Here is a 22578-nt window from a genome sequence, read left to right as displayed (position 1 = left end):
GTACCTTTTATCTCCCATCACTGATAAGGGAGGCAGTAGCACTCGTGATTTTTATTAGGTGCCAACTTTCGGATTAGAACAGATCAAAAACCACATGGTGTTAATAAATACTAGAATGCAGTGTCTGTGAATCTGTAAGTGGATCACAAGTTTCTGTCCGAATGCAAAATCACAGACCCTGAATTGACATCAGCCCAATCCAGGCCTGTGTCATGCTATGAAATTACAAAAGTGCAGCCAGTTGCTACGCAGCCAGATCCCATTCCGATATGTTTGCACCAACGTCGGCACTAGGGGAGGATTCACAATACTTTAGCCTATGATTCAACATTCAAATTTAACAATATATTAGCCTATGATTTAGATCCAGAGCCAGATGCACACTTTGTGCCTTAAGTTCACAATAATATCTAGGGGAGTTATACGATTTAACATATCACAAATTTACTATCCATAACACTGTAAATAAAAATCAATGTATTCTTTGCCCAGTCAATCTACGCTGGGCGCTGGGACACATTTTTCGCCTGGTATGGTGCCCAAAACCTTGACCCCTTACAAGCCAACCTTTCTGGTGGTCTTTTGTTTGTTCTGTTAGCCTTGTTTGTTCTATTAGTCCTACAAAGCTTTGCGGTGGCCAAAGTGAAAGGTTATTTGTCGGTCCTTTTGGACTTTCTATGCTTCCTGATCATCCAAGTTTGCTTAAATTACTGTTTGTGAAATGTTTTATAAAAGGTTTGCTCAAATGTTTTCCCCCAAACTATTTGTTTTGCCCCACTGGGATCAGAACTTGGGGGCATATTATCAAGCCTGTGCGATAAAACTATCGCCGCTTTATCGGCCGAAAACGGCCGATAAAGCGGCGATAATGGGCTTGATCATATGCTCTAAGAAATTCCAATCGAAGCCCATGTTAGATGTCTTCACATCTAACATGGGCTTCGATTGGAATACCATAGAGCATATTATCAAGCCCATTATCGCCGCTTTATCGGCCGTTTTCGGCCGATAAAGCGGCGATAATTTTATCGCACAGGCTTGATAATATGCCCCTTGGTCTTGACATTTCTCATGTGTAAACCCATGAAGCCTATGCACAGCTGATCCTTGAGGTTTTTATAGCCTGCCATCGCGGGCCTTACCAGCCATTAAAAGCCTGCTCACCTTTAACAATGGAGCGGGCCTTTAATTGCCGGTATAGCCCAGCTACTGTGGGCTATAAAGCTATTAGAACATTCCACCCCATGAGGGCAAAATGTTTTAATTGAAAAACATAAAGGCTTCTCGGAGCACTGGGTGGTTGAAATCCCCCTTGGGCTCCGAAGCCTTTGTTCCACAGCTCTTGCTGTGAATGTTCTACAGCTAACATTTTGGGCAGGACCACGGCTGTTAGCTTTTGAACATTCACAGCAAGAGCTGTGAAAGGGTGCTAAAGTCAGCCCCTGGTTCTCTCCAGCTTGGCTGAACTGCTTTTTGAAGTTCAGCCAAGCCGGGAAGACCCAGGAGCTGAGCAGCATTCACCCCTCCCTCCTTCTGAAACCCTAGTGGCACTGAGCTACAGGAGGAGAGGCGGGTGAAGGCTGCTCGCGTTCTCCTTCGCGGCCTCTGCCTTTCACTTTCCTATGCCTAAGTAGTATATTTTCGAGAGGCAGAGAAAGGAGAAAGGCAGATGCTGTGTATTGGACATTGAAATGCTGAGAGCAGTGCGCCTATACCAGTTCATATAGGCTGTTGCTGCTTCATTGTCTTCAATTGAGCTCTCAACATTCCAATGTTCTAATACTCTGAACACCATCTTACTCATAGCACTTACGTCAGAATGCAATATGAGTAAACTGCAGATGCTTAAGGACAAACCGGTTACATCACCTTTTTTTCCACAGTAATTGGTACTGAGGTCCCAGGTGGCCGTCCAACCAAAGGTTGTGATTCCCTTCCACGTTGGCCAGTCAATCACTCTGCCAGCATTTATTGCCCCACCTCCCCCATCAAAAAAGGAAGAGAGACTTTATTGCCTCAAACCTAAGAACATTTTCATCAACCACACAAAGGAATTTCACGTGGGTGATCACCTCTTTGTCAAATTTTCTGGTGCAAAAAAAGTCAAGATGGTGCAAAAGAGGACTTTGCCAAGGTGGATTGTCCTCTTCTGAAACATCTGCTACCCACTGGCTGGAAGCAGGCTCCCGAATGCCTGCTGTCCATTACACCGGGGCCAAGGCTGATATAATCGATATAACGATAGGGGTGGCAGTTCAAAACATCTGCCAGGGTGTGATGAGGGTGTTGATGCATACGTTCTAGAAACATTAGGAGCCCAGCATAAAGGTTACTTTGCTGCTCTGTTCTGCAGGACTTGTTGGTTTGAATTTATTCCCCAGACCCTCTGTCATGCCCCGAGGTCCCCATCGAGGCGCCTGGTGTTCCTTTACCTGCTAATGGCCTTGGTTTCTATTGAAGGCGCATCGATGCACCAGAACGCCGCTTTGCGTTCTAGCGTTGAGCTCATTTCCTGTTCTTCCGTCCCCGTAGCGGTTGCCTGACTTCCGGTTGTGTGTGTGTGGTGTTTCCGGCCCTGAGCCTCCCATCCTTCGTACCGGCGTTCGGCTCCTCCGAAGCCCGTACTATCCCTGGCGGTTCTAATTACCGCCTTTTGTGCGAGGGATTTCTTGGAACACGTTTGCTGTAATTCGTGTTCGTTGCACTATTGTTTTCTCCCGTTTTTTTCCCCACTGCCCTGGTGCTCCGCCTGGCTACCGGGTCTCACTCCATAGTCCGGCTGGGTGCTGCTTCATCCACTCTCCCCTATCCTGGTGCTCCGCCTGGGTACCGGGTCTCACTCCGTAGTCCGACCGGGTGCTGCCTTCTCCATACTCTTTTGCCTTGCTGCTCCGCCCGACGGCCGGGTCTTACCCCGTCGCCTGGCCGGGTACTGCTTCCTGCACATTCAAATTAGGTTCACTGGCCAGAGCTGCCTCCCATTTCGTGAACCTCCCTATTTAGCCTTCCCTTTAGCCGTTTGCTGTGATCCTTCCTTCGGGGCACTTGCGTGGACCAGTGTTTGGTGTGTTGTGCTTCTCAGCGACCAGAATCACGGTAACAGCGCGTAGCGCTGCCTCTCTTATATTCCTATCTGTGGTGATTGATGGATGTAACAAGGTTGTGACACTTTTGGCAGGTACGCTGTGTATATACATTGGAATAGAGTGAGGTCCAAGTGTTCCTCAAAATTCACGTGGTGAGATTTACAGAAATATTCTTACACATACTAGCCTATGTTTGAGGACGAATGTCATAATCTTTGCCTTTTTTATTGCACAGGGAGTCAACACCAGACTTACCCACCTTTGACATTCCAAAACTCAGACTATTACTGTGGTAGGTGTTATATATGCATTTGAGATATACACAAACATGTAGCAGAGTATAGGTTGTAACCTTATTCTTTCCTTACAGCCTGTCTCCTCATCGAGAGTCCACACGGAGGTGCCGCTTTCAGGATCTACTATCTTTTTCCCCAACCTTTCCTTGTTTTGTTTCCCTGTTTTCCCCTGGCATGCCAACCGATTCTCTAGAATCTAGTAGAGTCGGAGGGCACGTGGGGGACGACTGAGGACTACTCTCCAAGTTCCTGACGCTCCTGCGGAACCAGTCTGAAAACCATTACACCCTCTGCCTTTGGGAGCTCCCTCTATGGTTTGTATTCTAAAGCTGAGGCATCGGTGGTTAGAAGTATCCATCAGAAGCACGTCCCTTACCTTCAGTATTAGGTGCAGCAGAATCCTCACTGCCCTCCCATCTTGCTGTTCTGTAAAGTGGCCTCCTTAGCATCTAGTAAAGCCCCATGTTAGAAGACCAGCACAGTGTCTTAGGCAATTTTCCTATGAATCAAAGGATGCAGAAGGAGAAACGTACAAGAAACTGATGTCTGTGCACAGGACTGGTGCTCAGATGTGGCACCATTCCATCACTTCTAGTGTGGTACTAAATCACCCCGGAACAACACAGCACCACCTACTGGCATGCAGGATCATTATTGAGGATATCTTTGGATCCAGTCTGGCGCCCGTGAAGATTCTAAAGGGGTGAATCTGTGGGTTGATTGAGTATACGCTAGAAACAATGTTACTAACGGTTTTCCTTTAGGCTCATTCCACACATCACAGTCCCCAAACAATTCAGCGGAACCCAAGGCTTGTGGAAATTTACTCATTCCATGCGCATTTGCCTTATACACAAATACTGAAGCTGTAGTCTATACAAGCTCCCTCATTACACATATACTTGACCACATACATTTAAGGCAGTTCTTTAGAAACCAACTCATTCAGCACTTCATAGCTTCCACTCATTTAAGTGGAATCTGACGTCCCCAGAACAATATTCATTTTACACGTCACTGCCCAGTATAAGTTGAAAGAGACCCTTAAGTTCACAACCTTCCAACATTCACGAGTCCTGAAACAACAAAATGCAAGCACAACATAAAAGCATTGTAACTCTTTATTAACAACAGCAACCAGCCATGATCATTTTTTAATACAAAAGACATATGCGATGGAAAACTTCTAAAGAAAGATAATGTCCTTTCTATCGAGAAACTATAGTAAAGGGCCCAGTAACAAACCAGCCTGCTTCAGCAATCCCCAGTATAGGTCATATAACATCAATTGTTTTACTAAATCATGGCACTCAAAATATAACTTTAGTATTCCAAAACATAATTTCTTGTGTTGAATATTTAGGGTTTTCCGCCAAATGTGAGCAATGTAGTAACACTTTTCATACTTCAAAGCTGATTGTTAAGTACTATGGATATTTTGTGGCTCACAATGGAAATATATGGTCAGAAATGCATTAAGATTCAAGAGCTGGTCACTGAATGACTAAATAGCAGTTGTCCACAGAAGACTAAGAGTGAACCATCCTGCTGAGACTGAGGCATTCTTGCCTAGTTGACCATATGAAGAAGGGACCATAGTCAAATCTGGTATAACATATCATTAACAACTGTTGCAGAACTCTGGAATTTTTAGAAGCAAAATCCAGTGTTCCCATTGCACAAAACTTACCGATGGGCCTGATTCACAAAGGTAAACTTACAGTTTGTGTAAAATTACGATTTGTTTTCATTCACAAAGAAATTTTACAAGTTGTATCTTTACAACTGTGGAGTCTCCTAACTCATGGCAGAGACTCTGCACATAAAAAGATAGGCAATTGTAAAGATACTACTCATAAAATGTCTTTGCGATTAGCTAAAAGTCACACATTTACACAAAAAGTGTAAGATTATCTTTGTAAATTAGGCCCAATATCTTTAGATTTTCTTTAAAGATGTGAGTCCTTGGTTTGTTTGTACAATTCATACTGGATAGCAGGACTTTGTAGGACAATTGGTTAGTACACATCTTTGCGTTTTTGCAACCTCATATCTGAGTTTGTGCTTCCAGAAAGCATGGGATGGCCAACTGTCAAAAATCCAGACCTGCTAATTCTCACGGTGTCACCATGTGGCACATGATATACGCTTCCATCACATGGTCACCTGGTGAGAAGCCGATATCACATAATTCCAGGGAAAAGTAGCTGGAAACCACTGTAAATAGTGGATTTCCAGCTCGTTTTCCAAGGCTTTGAACTGCCGACAACCATTAAGGGGTCTGAAAACTCTCCAGGACATCGGCAACAGCCTCTGCAAGCCTTTTTCTTTTTTTGGAGGAGGAGAGGGCTGGCGAGCAAAAGTGCCTCTTAGGTACTTCTCGGCCTGGTGCCTCATCCCCTCCAAGGCATGCCCCCTCCTCACACAGTGAGATTTTTGTACAAGTTGGCAGGTCTAAAAATCAGCTACATATTTTAAAATGATCTCCCATAGTGCCTTTGATGCAGCCTGGGGCTGTGTATGTGTACGCTTATATGAAATTTCATTTTAAATTGTGGCCAGGAAGTTATTTTATTATTGTAAACCCTTTCACTATTGATTCGAAATAAGTGGTTCACTAAAGTATGTCGCGAACAACTCATTTTTTTTAGAATTCGGAAATGAAAACCTGAAGGGATGCCAAGCTCTGCCAAAAAATTGGAAAGACACCGACTGCAGAACTGACAATCTGTTTTTTCTGTGTGTTTCAGAGAAACATTTTAACTTTTGGATGTTAACGGCTGCTGGTTTGAACCTTACACTAGAATGTACTAACATAAAAGTGGCAAAATTGACTGCCAGGATCTATTGGTTTGTGACATATGGAGCATTCAATTGTTAGGGTTTTTTTTTAAAGTTTTGACTAATATGGTTCTAGGCAGTGAATTATAGTACAAAAATTAATCCCACCGCATTCACACAGAGTTTGTTTAAATTGGGCTTATTTGGAAATGAAGGCCACATTCTGAACTTTTTTTTATACAAGGGACAAATTTGTAATTCATTTTATTAGAATTTATGGTTTATGTATCTGGGGGTCTGATCAGATCCATCAGCAATAACACAGATTAAGTATTATTTAATCAACATTTAGTCAACATTTGGTATTTCAGCGATATCATGTAATCAGTTCACAATCGCATTCCAGGTAGGGCTGAATCCTGATGCATCGTTGAAAGGATCTTCGATTACTCAATCTTCTGTAATGTCAACATCTGCTCAGAAAATGCAGCTGCTGAGCAGGGTCACAAGTCATTTCCCAAAGATGCTTCCGGAGGCATAACTGGGCGTATAGGTACCTGGCAATTCCTTCACATCTGTTGGGATGTAGATCTTCCACTCTGAAATGGGAATACTGGATGCCAGAATCCAAACAAGTCTAGGAAATAATCTTTTTTGGGAATATTTAGGGTGGCTGACGAGTGCAACATGTGACTTGTCATTTGCACTTGTAAGTTAAACCTTTTTGTTTTTTATTGAAGAATCTGGCTCCAATATTGTTCTTAGTGACTTATCTCGAAGCTCATACTGCATGTTGGCAAGTTGTTTGCCTTCATGCTTCTGGAAAACAACACAGGTTGAGTCAATCGCCAACAATGCTGCTAATGTGCTACAAGAATTGCCAGTGTCTGTTGGTGTTCTGACTGCTTGGAATAAATATTACATTAGAGCTCATCACTTACAAAAGGTCTTTCCTAGGAGCAAGACTGAGACAGTCTTACACTGTGTGATAAATTATTTGTGATTAATAAATAGGGGAATTCTTAATACGCATCAGCTGACTCAATCTGCCCCTGCTTTATTAACATTTGAGAGGCTTTGCCTGGTAGGGCTATATCCTACCGTCCCTGTAGACCAGCCTTCTGCACCAGCCGCCTGATTCTGGAGAATATAATGCACTAAATTAAATTCAGATCATCAGCAACCTGCCAACTAAGAAAGCAGTGGACCTCAGGTTACAATGAGAAGGATTGTATTTCAGCTACAATGAGGAATTATTTTTTTTCATGGGATTACCCATTACAAAATAAAGCAAAATATAAACTGGTACCCAACCTTATGTGAACATACATGGTTTGAGCAGGCCATACAAAGCAACTACTGTGTTGAACAGCCTACTGCTGAGATCTGTGTGCAGTCTGCAGGCAACATGATTGGTTCTACACTGGTCCGCTCTTTAATCCTCTTGAGGTCTTTAAAACGAGTTCTATGAAGGTGGGGTGCTAATGACAGCTCTTATTTACAATGTTTTCAAGCTGTTAGGCTGTGGCAGGAAGAACTCTATAAAAAAAGTGTTATGATGTGAAATCTGGTTGTACTTTAAATGTAGAGCAAAGGCACTAAATCCAAGAATAGTCACAAATGAGTGAAAATGACGACAGAGAAACATGCCAGCATAAAAAAGCCCTCTTCAACAAATGCTGTGTAAATGGGTTACTCGTCTCAAACGTCAACAATCCTATCCATAACACTACAATAAAAGCAATAATACACTCTTGAGAAATAATATAAAAAAACAAGCACAGCTTGGTATAATAATACACCCCGAAGTCTAGCGGGCTTTAGAATCATTTACAACCTCTGGAAACTATCCTCCCATCCACTCTGGACAGGAGAGATGCCCATAATCCTGTCATTGTAAGCATGTGACCTAAAAATATTTACAACAAGGAAACTGTGGGCTGGGAATGGGGTTTTATGGAATGAGAACATGTAATGCACGCGGGCTTCCTCTCACTTTTCCCCAATCTATGTGCAAACGGTGTCAGGTTTAAGGGACACAAATCTTACAAAACAAATTGACATTTATGCAGAGATTCCTTTGCTTCAGTCTGAATTCCTCCACAAACCTGCTCAATATGTCCATGTTTTTCACTTAAAGGTGTTGCTAAGTTTGCAAACTACAAGCTTGCCCAGCATTCCTGGAGAGTGCTGCTACAATTAATGACTTCTACATGTTTTAAGACCTGGACTTGCATTATTATGATTAACATTCTTAATTCGTTCAGGTCTGAAAAGCAATTTGAAGAATGTAGAAATAGTTCCGTGCAAGAAGCACTGAGTTTTTCCTGCTTTGGTAGGTTGCCTTTCATAGCCCCAAAGTGTCTTTTATAATGTCACCTTGCAGCCACTTTTGATAAGTGGATTATTAAACTGTAATCGTTTTGCATCTGCTCTACAAGACTCTGGTAACTTGGGGCCTGATTGCGAGGGGCGGTGTCAGATGCCCTAATTATCGAACATGAAAAAATCCAGCACTGAGGTGTTCGGCATTTGAGTTGATAATTGTTGTCTCTTCCAAATTTTTGGATAGCAACATGCAGCTGTTGATGCTTACCACGCCCAAACCTAAAGGTTCTGGTAATTAGCAAGCATTTTTCTTATTTTAAATTCCAGCACATTCCACCTGTGGAATTTAAAAAAAAGGGTGCAAACTTTATTGCACCTGGTAACCAGTGGGTGCAAAAAACTTTTCACCATTTATAATTCGATCACCGGTATCTCTGTGCAAACATACTTTTATGGGCCTGTTGTAATCAGGAACTAGGTTAAATGGAGACAAGGTCTTTAGAACACATTTGTAATTGTAGAAATGTTTTAGAAGAAATATTTTAGTTCTAGTAACAGTATCCTCATGCTACAAATTGTGTTAATGTGTGCTAGAGCGAATCTGGGTAAGATAAAATGGTGAATACCCGAGGAAGAGTTCTAAAAAGTGACTTGCCAACCTGTCAGATCACTGGGTTGTATGGGAAACCTCAAATCTTGAAATTTGAAGATAAAGACAAAAGCTACTTTCCTGCAGTGCTGTCAAAATATTAATGGCTTTACATTTAATAAATAAAATAGTGGTTATGAGTTATTAATGGAGGGGAACTGCTTAACAATTTTTATTTTAGTTTTATATAACGCAAACTCGACTCGAAGGTATTAGAGCGCTTTACACGAGCACCAGTTGCATTACAGGAAACACATTCCTTTTTGTTAGGCACGGGCAGATTAAGAGTTTGCCTAGAATCACAGGATGCTGAGCGTCCCTGCCGAGACTAGAACCCAGCCCCAGCTTCGAGGTCGACCACTCTTGCTGTTAGGCCACACTCTCATGCTTTTTCACATCCCCCTGTCCTAATCTTCCAATGTCGGTTCCCCTAATGTTATGTTGAGCTACCAGGTAAATCACCCTAAAAAACCATAGTTATTGTTGTCTTGCCAAAATTATAAGGGCTATAAGAGAGCAGTGATCAAGGCGACCAAACTCTGATGGCCCAGTGTAGGCCACCTTAGGCTAGATGATTGCCATGGTGAGGCCTTTGATACCCTGTGGGGCGGTCCTCCTTGGATCCTTGACAGCTCTGCCCTTCTAAAGGTCAGAGCATCTTGAGAAGTAAATGGGTGTGCAGCAATTGTTCCCAAACTCCAAATCCCCCAAATTCCTCACCAGCTTGTGGGCCCTTTAGGTAAACGTCAGGCACCTGGTTGAGGTCTTAGTGCAGTGAGTACGCTGTCGGGGGAGGAGGAGTCGGTTGTTGCCTTGGCTTTGATGGGCTTGGGCCATGATTTCTAACCCCTTGACAGGGTTTAAATACATCCCCTGACAGACAGACACACACACATGCTTGAAATGAAAATACACACGCATGCACACATACTCCTGATTCTCTTTGTCCCTCTCGGCTGCACCACAAGACAACCGCAACTTCTCAGTGTCTACCGGGCCCTGATTCCCCTCACAGACTCTGCTCTAGTTTCAGTCTCCCACACACTGTCTCTCTCTACGCCTTGGCTTTCTTTCCTCATCTGCTGCTCCCAGACCTGTCTTGTCTTTTCTCTTCCCACCTTTCTGTCCAGCTGACCACATGTCTGAGGGTTGCTACACACTACATATTATGGCTCTGCTTGGCAACGTATTATGAGCATTTGGGGAAGCTTTTTCTAATAACAAGGCGCTTACATCATTCCTCTTCTCCCTCATCATATCTTTCCTCTCCCCCACCCAGCACTTTGAGGGGGCTTCAGGGTTGCATTAAGCACTTTACAAGCAACTAGCAAAACAGAACATGTGTGCTCCATCAGTACAGGCCACAGTTACCACACTAAGCAAACATCATTATAACATTTTAAGGATTCCCTCCACAGGTACATGCTTTTGCCTATGAAAGGACAGTCCCAATGTTCTTGTAAATTTTATTGTTTAAACATGGTTTGTGTTTAAGGTACTCCTATGGGTGTGAAAGCATAGTTTCTGAATCTGTAACCATTGTGCCTTTCTGCATCTTTAATGTATGATGGTGATCTCGTTCTCTGGAAGGAGGAGAGAAAATTGTGTGATTCTCTGCAAATCATTTTATCTTCTTGCACCTCTGTTCCCTTATCTGATAAAAGCTTGAGAGTGCTATTAAGCACTGTATTAAAATAGACCTTTGCACCTGAAGAGTAATCAAAATCACCACTTGGCTCTCCAAGAACACGTACCAGTTTAATACTGTAAATCACTTCTGGAAATCTAATAAGGAACCGCCATGTTTTCACTTGGACCTGAGATGTTAGTACATCTCTGGATCTTCGCGGCCCATTAAATTTGGTAAATATCACACCAGCTCTATATGCATCCTGGGCTACAGTAACAAAGGTTTTGTGCACTTACAGTGCAAAAAAGTATTACTTCATCTATAGATTGAATATATATGAGATAAAAAAGTGAATTGGCAAACACAATGATGACTGAATGTATTTTTCAGATGTTGTGCATGCATTCCAATGGAAGAACTTCCTGGTTAGTGTAATGAAACACACATTAGCCAGTGGAATGAGGTAAGAGAGCAGTACTGCTCTGGGTGGATCCAAAGCCTATTTTAAATAATTGATAACAGTAAGTCTTGAAGACAAGTTCAAGATCAAGCCAGGCCAAAGAAAAGGTTAGATGTGCAAATGATGCACACTTATTCCATATGCCACAATTCAGTAAGCAGGAATTCGCTTCTGGTGGATATTCTGCATGAGTAACTGTAACAAATTTTCCTGGATATGTACGCCATACATAGATTTCCAAATTACTTCTTGTATTTTTATGAATAACTGAAAATTCTGACATTTGATCCAACAATAGGAGTAATCCTAGCAGAGTAAATTTGTGACTTTTCTTTCGTAGGCTTAGTCACTTTGCCTGCAAGTGTTCAATGTGTCCTATAAATAAACTGCTATTTTGTTTATGATCAAGATGATTTTCCTCATATTTTGGACAGCTACACAAATTCATCTTTGCTTTTTATAAAAGGTTATGCACAACAACTTGGCGTTTGGGGAAATTTATGAATTGTTGTCTGAGTCTCAGACATAGTAAATTATTATCCGCAATCGTTTCCCCTAAAATTCTCAAATACTGAATCATTAATTGCAGATTAAAGCTACCTTTTCAGAATGTTAAACAAGCTGTGACACGGCTGGTTTTTCCAGCCCTGGAAATCTTTTTACCATTTTAGCATTGCCTTTTGCACTGGTGATGAGTGCATGTTAATCAAATCCTACTCAGATAATAGTCAATGTTTTCTACTGTAACCAAATCCGCCATGATGCAAACCAAACTTGAAGGCTCAGACTGAATGGATTTTTTGATTTTTTTAAAATAAAAAATGTAACAGGAACAGAAGATGGTTTTTAAGGGATTTTCAAAGTCAAAAGAGAAGAAATCTCTGCATATATGCACATTTGTTTTGTAAGGTCTCCGTTCACTTGTAGGGTGTTCTTGAAAAATCTGGATTTTTTTTTGTAAAGGCATGGTGCTGGAGCAGACTCGGTCCCATGTCTGACATTTGTTGGACTATCCATCCTCTTTCAGCTTTTCAGAATACCCGTTCATCATGAAGTCCTAAATTCCTTACACACCAGAGGTCCACTTTGCATATCGTCAATTACATAACTAACCTTGTAGAGAATATTTCTATCCATTGTTGCGCAACAAATGACAGTCAACATGGTGGTTCCTGTTGTGACAGTGCTGGAGATTGCTCAGCAGCAAGTCACAGTAAAGTATTGTTTTGAACTGCCAGCAGTCCAAGCAGAGTGACTGTCAAAAGCCTGCCTCAGCAGAGGCCTGTACAGCAGAAGAAGTGGTGACCTCAGATTATCTGACCAATGGGGATATGATTGCGCAGATGAACCTGCAGAGGCTCTCCTGGACTGTCATAAGATCATCTGAACTTCAACATTGCCGTGAGTGAACTGCTTAAGCAGATGCATGGATACTTAGTGGCCAAGTGGCCAGTCGTGTTGATGCTATCTGGAAGTACGCCATCTTACTTCCGCTTTAGCAGTTCACCACCATGGAAAGGCATTTCTTTCTGGCTGAACAATCTAAACTGCTGGACAAAATCTATTGGGGTCTGTGGAACTGGGGAAAAGGCTTAGCCATGTCACAACGGAGATCCGATACAGATTATTCGCACCTTCCGCCGTTGTTAAGGAGTTATTTCTAGAAATGTTCTCATTCCACTCTTACCCCAGGTACATTATTTGAAACCTTAGAGCGGTAACTAACCACCCAGCAAGAAACAACGCAAAGCTAATATTCATAAGGAGTGTGCTGCGATGATGTGGTTATTTGGGTGGGTTCCCTTGGCCTTCTTACAATGTTAATATAAAGGAGTGGGTGGCACTTCAAGGGAGGGGAGTCTTGGAAATTTTTGATGGGCACCACCCAAGTTCCAGGAAATGCAGCCAGTGCGTTTCCTATAGACGGTATGAAATGTGGTTGTCATGGGCGGGACAAGAACATTTCACATTCTTTTCTTCCATATTTTTTACATTTTCAGGCTACAACTGAGGAAACAAGTTATGCTTTTAGAGAGCTAATGTACCAATATCACAAAAACACTTTCGTATGTAGTAAATGCGAAAAAAGTAATTACACGTCAGGATTGAAGTATACATAAAAAAGAAACAACTCCCAAAAAAGTGTGACATCGTATAACAAGGCACCAATCATCGAGAGGTGAGCTATTGACTTGCTGCCAATAGAACTTACCACTACCCTACATCCCATGAACCAATTTGCAAGGCAGCTGCTTGATATTACCGCCCAGGAAACAAGTGGCACAAGTTAACATGACTTCTTAGCTAGGTCTCCATCACCAATATCACAAGCGTGATCCAATAATGGTTGCACATTGAGCTCTTTAGAAAGAAGTATAAGTCCACTTGAAGTTTTGTTCAGGTCTTTTGCAAATTCAGCACCTTCCCGACACTTTTTTGTCCTTATCACCATTTTCAGCTCGTCTAAACTTGATCCTCCGTTTGAAAGTTCATTCTGCTCCTTGTAGGTAACATACACATCCAACATCACAGGCAACCTCTGGGCACAGTCCCGCATGTGCAGGGAGAGAATCTGGTGCTAACCCTACCCTCCATTCCACACTTTCTTAAAAAAATCTTTCTTTAAAAAGAGACACGTTTATCCCAGCTGCATGCTCACAATATTCTCACCAGTGGTAAGCCAAAAGTGGATACACCTTTTCTGGGATGGAGTGTCTGGAAAATCCCAGAATGCTCATCGTGCCAAGAAACGAGTTGGCAAACCTGCGTGGACTTGGATAGCCAGATGTTAATGGTCATCCTCCGTTGAATTGCAGAGGTCAGACGTTCGGTTACTGTAGGTCTGTCTTCTGTACCATAGAGTTCTGGTCTTCTGAACCATACAATTTTTAAACATCAGGTCCACTTGACCTAACTTCAAGTCTTACTTTGTGTTACGAGAAGTATATTGCAATGCGGTAAATTTGAAAGTCTGGTGTGTTCCCTGTAAAATGTGACCATTAGCTGCACAGTTGTGAGGAGCTCTTTTGCTGAGGGGATCTGGGATTGGCGCCCAGGAGAGGAGGAAGGGTGTAAATTGGTTATTCTGTTGTAGCCATTTCTGAATGCTAAAAGCCTGCTTCTGCTCCAAAAGGCCTAGTACAGTACTGCTGAGAAAGAATCCTGTCCCACTTGGGGACTAGTGAGCGTGGGTCTACCATACCCTATATGGAGGGGCGGGGCGGTGGTCTGGAGGGAGGAGGGGCCCTACTGGGTGGTGGTGCCAAAGGAGGAGGAGTCAGTGTTGGTGGTGGAGAGGGAGTAGGTGGTGGCGGTGGGCTGGGTGGTGGCGGCGGACTGGGTGGGGGAGGAGGGCTGAACATGGGATTTTGTGGCGGTGTGTAGATCGGCCTTGGAGGTAGGGAGGAGCGAGAGTAGCCGTTGTTCAGCGGATACCTGGGCGGACCCTCGTTACTCACTCTTGTAAAATTAATGCAGCGGCCCTGAAAGAAAAAACAGGTATACATTTAGTGATGCATCAGATTAAAATGGTGCATATCTCTTCTCTTTTTTGTCTCATTTTTACCACTCATGAGTATGTAAAGTATTACTTTAACTTCCCTAAAATTATGAGCACTATGCCAATGACAATATGCATCAGACTTTTTCTTAGAAAGTTAGAATTTTTTATCAAATGAGTTACAAATTGGGGCATAAGTGGAACACCTGGATAATGTTAACAATAATGTCGTGTGTGGGGTGTGTTTAAAGCCACGTTGCAGTTTTATTACCTTCTCAACTTCAACGTGATTTATCCTTGGCTTCTCTCTGACATAACCCATTCTCATAACTAGTTTAAGGGTGCCTTTCTCAAATCTGAATTTGGTCATTATATTCTGTCCTTAGCTGGCTTATAGGAAATGGAGACTAGTTAACCAGGCCAGAATTTGCCTATGGAATGCTGGTAGGGCTGGAACAGACTCCATTGCATGTCATGCAATGTCTAACATTTGCATAACTGTCAATTACCCCCAGACTTTGAGGGGTATATGTCAGGGGTCTAGATACTATTTGTGTGGCAGGTGCAGTGGCACCAACCAGAGCCCAGAGCCCTGAGGGCCCTATTGAGCCCTGATACTTGCTGTAATTTACTACCTCACTTGCAAGCAAAGGGACCATTTTTCTTGCTTATACCAGGGTCCACAGAATCCTTGCTTCGATCCCTGTCTTTGTGCCACAAAGCTCACCATTTCCCATTTGACCGACCCACTTCAATCAATTACCAATAGAAAGTATTGCAAGGCATGCCTCCTCGAGCTCAGCAGGTGATGCCAGCACTCCTGCTGCTCCGAAAATACACAAATAGTTATTTTCTGTCCCACATTGCAGAATGTCGACACCAGCTTTTTCTGATCTATCCTTCATCCAGTGCCATGGAATATGTTTTTAACTTTTAAAAGAAAGAAGGCTGGGTTATTCCAGGACTTCACACGGCCACTATGCTCTTGTAAACGCCATTTGGGAAGTTTCACATTCAACTGTGCATGCCTTTAAAATGAAACAGACCCAACCACAAGCCAGGTGGTGCCTGCAAAAGCTCACAGAGAAGCTGCCATTTGCATGTACCCTGCATCCAAGCATGCCTGCAAAGAAACATCTGTAACTTATTAAGTCACGCAATGCACCGACGTAAACATGAGCTTTACCTGATTTGGTCCTTTTGTGAGATATACTAAGTGCCAATTCTTTAGTGGGCATATGTTATATTAACCCATGTGACCCAAAGACTAACTGCTGCACTCATATGCCACTGCCATACCCCAACTGACCATTAGGTGGCACTGTTGAACTCGCCCCAGTTCTGTTCCTTAAATTCACAGGCCAAGTAATCATTTACTGACAAAGTAAAGCGCATCGGCAGTAGGTTTAGTTTTAATGTGCTGGACCCTGCAATGTCACAGGCACACCGTTGCCCCTGCACTCACATGGTCTGAGTCTTTTACTTCTGGTGCATTGGACATACGAGCAAGTGAAAAGCAAGAGCATCTGTTGGGTTTTATGCAATGAGGAATGAAATATACGACAGGGCACGTACATAGCTACTAAGGTTTCAGATTGCTTTGTGTGACATTTTCATAAATTCAGTGTGATTATGAGTGACATTCAACGACCAATAGTGACACTTTCTCACAAGCAAAAATCAAGCAATGAAGATGAGGGAAACACATAAATATCAGAAATTACACATATTTGAGCAACCAGAAACTCTAAATAAAATCTTAAACCGCTGCACCAGTGCTGCTGGGAAATTCCATCTGCAACTGGCTCTTAGACATACTGTGATTGTACAGAAGCAGCACACCTACCTGCCCCCACCCACTCCTCTAGTGGTCTCAGAAGGATAGCTTACCTGAAGGTTGCCGCCACCGCCAGGAGTCATTTGAGGCAGCGAGGAAGTCCTGCAGCACGCCGCCACCGCCAAGAGTCAAAAACCAGCTGACTCCACGCGCCGCCGCTCCGGGACCACAACTCCCGGCAGCCTACGCGGCGGCGCGCGTTTCTGACGACGCGAAGGCGCCAGGAGGCGCTCATAAGCGCCGCAGCTACCGGCGGAGCGGGGGGAGACAAGGAAAAGCTTACCTGAAGGTTGCCGCCACCGCCAGGAGTCATTTGAGGCAGCGAGGAAGTCCTGCAGCACGCCGCCACCGCCAAGAGTCAAAAACCAGCTGACTCCACGCGCCGCCGCTCCGGGACCACAACTCCCGGCAGCCTACGCGGCGGCGCGCGTTTCTGACGACGCGAAGGCGCCAGGAGGCGCTCATAAGCGCCGCAGCTACCGGCGGAGCGGGGGGAGACAAGGAAAAGCTTACCTGAAGGTTGCCGCCACCGCCAGGAGTCATTTGAGGCAGCGAGGAAGTCCTGCAGCACGCCGCCACCGCCAAGAGTCAAAAACCAGCTGACTCCACGCGCCGCCGCTCCGGGACCACAACTCCCGGCAGCCTACGCGGCGGCGCGCGTTTCTGACGACGCGAAGGCGCCAGGAGGCGCTCATAAGCGCCGCAGCTACCGGCGGAGCGGGGGGAGACAAGGAAAAGCTTACCTGAAGGTTGCCGCCACCGCCAGGAGTCATTTGAGGCAGCGAGGAAGTCCTGCAGCACGCCGCCACCGCCAAGAGTCAAAAACCAGCTGACTCCACGCGCCGCCGCTCCGGGACCACAACTCCCGGCAGCCTACGCGGCGGCGCGCGTTTCTGACGACGCGAAGGCGCCAGGAGGCGCTCATAAGCGCCGCAGCTACCGGCGGAGCGGGGGGAGACAAGGAAAAGCTTACCTGAAGGTTGCCGCCACCGCCAGGAGTCATTTGAGGCAGCGAGGAAGTCCTGCAGCACGCCGCCACCGCCAAGAGTCAAAAACCAGCTGACTCCACGCGCCGCCGCTCCGGGACCACAACTCCCGGCAGCCTACGCGGCGGCGCGCGTTTCTGACGACGCGAAGGCGCCAGGAGGCGCTCATAAGCGCCGCAGCTACCGGCGGAGCGGGGGGAGACAAGGAAAAGCTTACCTGAAGGTTGCCGCCACCGCCAGGAGTCATTTGAGGCAGCGAGGAAGTCCTGCAGCACGCCGCCACCGCCAAGAGTCAAAAACCAGCTGACTCCACGCGCCGCCGCTCCGGGACCACAACTCCCGGCAGCCTACGCGGCGGCGCGCGTTTCTGACGACGCGAAGGCGCCAGGAGGCGCTCATAAGCGCCGCAGCTACCGGCGGAGCGGGGGGAGACAAGGAAAAGCTTACCTGAAGGTTGCCGCCACCGCCAGGAGTCATTTGAGGCAGCGAGGAAGTCCTGCAGCACGCCGCCACCGCCAAGAGTCAAAAACCAGCTGACTCCACGCGCCGCCGCTCCGGGACCACAACTCCCGGCAGCCTACGCGGCGGCGCGCGTTTCTGACGACGCGAAGGCGCCAGGAGGCGCTCATAAGCGCCGCAGCTACCCGCTTCGCGGGACGCGAGCGGGACGCCCGGGGCTAAGCCCGGGCAAAGGGCGGGCCCTCTACGGCCCTCATCGGCAGGAAGAGGCAGGGGCAGGGCCTGACCCCCTGTTTCAACAGAGACATATCCACAAGTAAGACACAGTCCCCCAGTTGTATACCGTGTTACATATATGGCAACCAAAAAGAAACCTGCTGTTGTTCCCGCTAATACCATGGATAATTATGTTGTGCAAACTGTAAAGAAAATTAACGAACAAAGGAGAGAATCATTAGGGCTAAGCCAGTCACCAGATTTGCGCAGATTAAGCCCTACCTTGCCTATGTCAGCTGAGGATAGTCCTTTTGTGATGGTGGACACAAGGGTATCAACTAATGATTCACCCATGATTGAGTCTGACAGTCAGCCACTGATCACGTTAGTATCTCCTGTTATTTTGAATGTAGACTTTGATAGCATTATTGATTCTGACCCAGACACTGTTACTGGTCCTGTAGAGGACAATTCACCTCTAATTGAGCACACACCTCGACCTGTGCGTGCCTGTGTGAAGAATCAACGGAAACAGGGAGGTCAAAGACCAAGAGCGAAAAGGAAAAGAACATTATCTCCAGGTTCCGCGAGAGCTCCCCCAAAGGCAGCAGGGGACGGGACTGTAAGAAATAAAGGAGAGGATGAATTGTTTGCTAAACTGCTTGAGGTTGTAGAGGGCAAACTTATCGAAATTGTAAAACCTCTGATCTCAAAAATAGATAAGCTTCAGGCGGAAGTTAAAAGGCTTGGAGGTCTGCAAACTAAGCTGACGGAGGAAATAGGTAGTCTTAATACTTTAATATCTGCAAAAAACACTATAGAGGGTGTTGATCATGCCGTAGAAGGGATATCTGGCGTGTTGACTGATCTAGCCCATACGTTGGCCCCCAAAGCTAATCATAATATTACAACAGTAGAAGGGTGCCCGTTGTCAGTTAATATTCCACAAGCACAAGCCCACGGTACAGACCCTCTTCAATTTATTGAGGAAGCTTCACCTGTTGTATTAGTGTTAGCTAATGTACCCCAGTTGGATGACGGCATCATCGAGTCAGCCAGCTCTCTGAGTAGTAAGGCCCTTCACTGGCTCTCTGGTAATATGAGGTTAGCGCCTGGTGGTTTACAGCAATTAGCGCATGATATCAAAACAGTTAAACGTATTCCCTGGATAGGGAACCGCCCTAAAAGATTTAAAGGGGATTGCGTGGCGATAACATTTGCTCATCCCAATATACTTCCCAATGTTTTAACACATATTTTTCCACCTCAGCGTAGAAGAGGTACGGTGGTTCCCCTAACATTAAAATTTTTCCACGGGGAACAGCAAAATGTAACCCTACCGAAAACGCCAGCATTGGGATGGGATAACAATTTGATTAACAATCTGAATCTGCATAATCGCTGGGCATCCCCCTTAGTACCTAGTCTGCTATTGCATAATAGATTTGATGCCCTGTCTGGTCTTAACAACTGCGATTGACAAGAGGTCAGACATGAGTCTGTCGCAGTGGTTGCAGGAGTAGATTTACATCAGCCCCCAATTACAATTGGTAGTATACTGCCTAAGCCTGTGGGTATATCCCGCAATACCCTAGTGGGGGCATCATCAACAACTTGCTTTATTGCCAGTTGGAATATAGCAGGACTGGTCTCCAAATTAAATGTACCAGGGTGGTTAGAACTAATTAGAACATTTGATATCTTATGCTTACAAGAGACCTGGTGTTCAAATTTCCAGGGGCTTGACGGGTTTGTAGCCTATGAGCTACCAGCAGTGGCAACTACTTCAGGGAGGGCCAAAGGAGGTTTGCTAACTCTGATTTCTGTGAAAATGCGAATCAGGGTGAAGGAATATATTATAGTGGGCAATAATTCTCAATTACTATGGTTAGCGGATGAGGCAGGTAAAAACATTTTGTTGATTAATATGTACAATAACGTTTTTGATGCCAGTAGATATACGGTTATTGTAGAACTTGATGTCGCAATCAAACAACTGATGAAAACCTCCAATACGGTTTTTGAATACATATATGTTGGTGATTTTAATACTTCTGTTTGCCCTCTCTCTAATCAAAGGTTGTGTGGTAATTTGAATCGTGTTGGAGAGCCAGTTATGCACTTCAAACATAATACATATGGTGAAACTCTGAACTCTTTCCTATTCGCCTATGACTTAGAGATTTTAGAGATTGAACAGGATGGGAAGGGCGTTAGTTTGCCAACCTTTGTAGGGCGAGGGGCGAACACTGTGATTGATTTTATTTGCATGTCTTCCGAATTAGCTGATTTTAGTTCCGATGTCAAGGTTGTAGATCATATGGTTAGTGACCACAACTGTCTTGTTATTGAAACAAGGTTTTGGAAAGCTTGTATAATTCCAGATAGTAGTGCTATTTCAAACATTGAAGTACATAGGCCGAATGGATTTAGAATAAGGTGGGCAGGGGATAAGGCTGAAGTAACCTCAAATTGCATTATCTCCTGTTGTTTAAATGATATTATTTCTATTACTGATGAGAATTCAAATATGATGGCCTGTATTTCCTATTTTACAAAAATCAATGTTTTTATTAGCAGTAAGTTTACTAGGTCTGCTGGAAATTTTAACTACAAGGCCAGGGGATGGTTTGATAACGCATGCACTGTGGCATTGAAAACATTAAAAAAAGCATTATCCACAAAACCTAGAGATAAAACAGTTGTAGTTAAGCTTAGATCTGATTATAATTTAGCTCTTAGGCAAAGGAAAGCCGAATTACGTGAGGAAGCTTGGGAGCGATTTGATCTGGCGGCTGTATCGAATAACTGTACGCTTTTTTGGGCAGCAGTAAATAGCCCTTTTCTAAGAGATGATAAACTTCCCACGTTAACCTCAAACGTGGGTAAGGAGTCATGGGTACAGCATTTTTCTGCCATTTTTAATCCTGACACGGTAACGTTGCCGGAAAGTTGCTCTTGGCCAGTACTTAATTTAGATATCACCTTACAGGAGGTCCTAAGTAGTATCAGGGCTAGCAAGGGCGGTAAGGCCCAGGGACCCGACGGTGTCCCAGTTGATGTATATAAATTTGCGCCCGAGACTTGGGGGCCAGTACTAGCCAAAGTTTTTAATGCCGCTGTTCGCTATACTATTCCGTGTACCTGGTCCGAATCCATAATAGTTCCAATTCATAAAAAAGGGGACCGAGGAAACGCCAAAAACTACCGGCCAATCTCGTTGTTGGATTCGTCGGTTAAGATTATGAGTCGTGTACTCCTCGTTCGATTGGAAGAATGGGCTGAGTCTAATAAAATAATGACAGACTGCCAATATGGGTTCAGGAAAGGGAGGGGTTGCATTGAACAATGCTTAAATCTGGAGCTACTGATTGGGAAATATACCCGTGCGAAAAAGGGTTCACTTTACCTCTGTTTCGCTGATCTGAGCAGTGCTTTTGACCTAGTGGATCACGCCATATTATGGACCACCTTGTTAGAAATGGGAGCACCCAGGGAAATCATATATTTCCTGGCCCGTTTATATGAGAGGCTTAGCTCGTGTGTTCGGTATGGGCCCTCGGGCGAATGCACAGACAAATTCAAGGTCAGGAGAGGTATCAGACAAGGGTGTGTATTGGCACCCTTGCTCTTCACTCTGTTCATTAACGAAATAGACTCGGTCTTACAGAGGGCGCCAGCCGACGCACCTAGAGTAAACACAAGTACCATCCCTGTGTTACTCTATGCGGACGACGCTGTGCTGCTCTCTAGGACTCCCCGGGGTCTACAGCTTTTGATTGATAAATTTGTGGCCTTTATTGAGAAAAGAAAGTTGGTCATTAATAAAAGCAAGACATTTGTGATGGAGTGCGGAGCTAGCAAGGTAAAAATTAAAAAACCCTATAGGTATCTCATTGACGGCCAAGTGGTGCAGTCCGTGGAAAACTTCTGCTACCTGGGAGTTAATTTTTCCAAAAATGGTCGCTGGGACGTCGAGCACAAGGTGGTGCGCGACAAAATGATCAGGAGCGCCAATGGAATATTTGCATTCGCAAGTAAGTTAGGTAGTAGAAGGCCTAAAGAAATGCTCAAGATTTTTGAAGCCAGGTGTCTCTCGGCTGCCCTCTACGGAGCAGGGGTATGGGGGGTATCCAGGGTCGAATCCCTCCAGGTTGAAGAGAATATGTTTCTGAAAAAATTGTTGTGTCTCCCGACTTCTACTGCTAATAGTTTGGTCCATAAAGAACTAGGACTACATCATATAAATGATCTATTATTGTTGAGACCTTTGATGTTGTGGCGTTCAGTCTGGATGAAAGACGAAACCTCATTTAATAGGGCCATTATTGAGGATTGTTTACGCCTAGAC

The 22578-nt window shown here is 44.5% G+C and overlaps 1 protein-coding gene across 1 annotated transcript in view; it reads right to left on the bottom strand.

Moving 5' to 3' along the window:
• Nucleotides 1-13214: 13214 nt before the first annotated feature.
• ANTXR1 (ANTXR cell adhesion molecule 1) overlaps nt 13215-22578 on the bottom strand; it is a 551130-nt gene continuing 541766 nt past the window's right edge. Inside the window, exon 18 of the mRNA XM_078666668.1 lies at nt 13215-14712. Coding sequence (XP_078522794.1) covers nt 14434-14712 — 279 coding nt within the window. The 3' untranslated portion in view covers nt 13215-14433. The remainder of the gene's footprint in view (nt 14713-22578) is intronic.

Source organism: Lissotriton helveticus, chromosome 11 (assembly GCF_964261635.1).
Source record: "Lissotriton helveticus chromosome 11, aLisHel1.1, whole genome shotgun sequence".
NCBI classification, from domain to species: Eukaryota; Metazoa; Chordata; class Amphibia; order Caudata; family Salamandridae; genus Lissotriton; species Lissotriton helveticus.
Note: the sequence above shows the minus strand (reverse complement) of the source record. Positions and strands in the feature narration are given on the sequence as shown.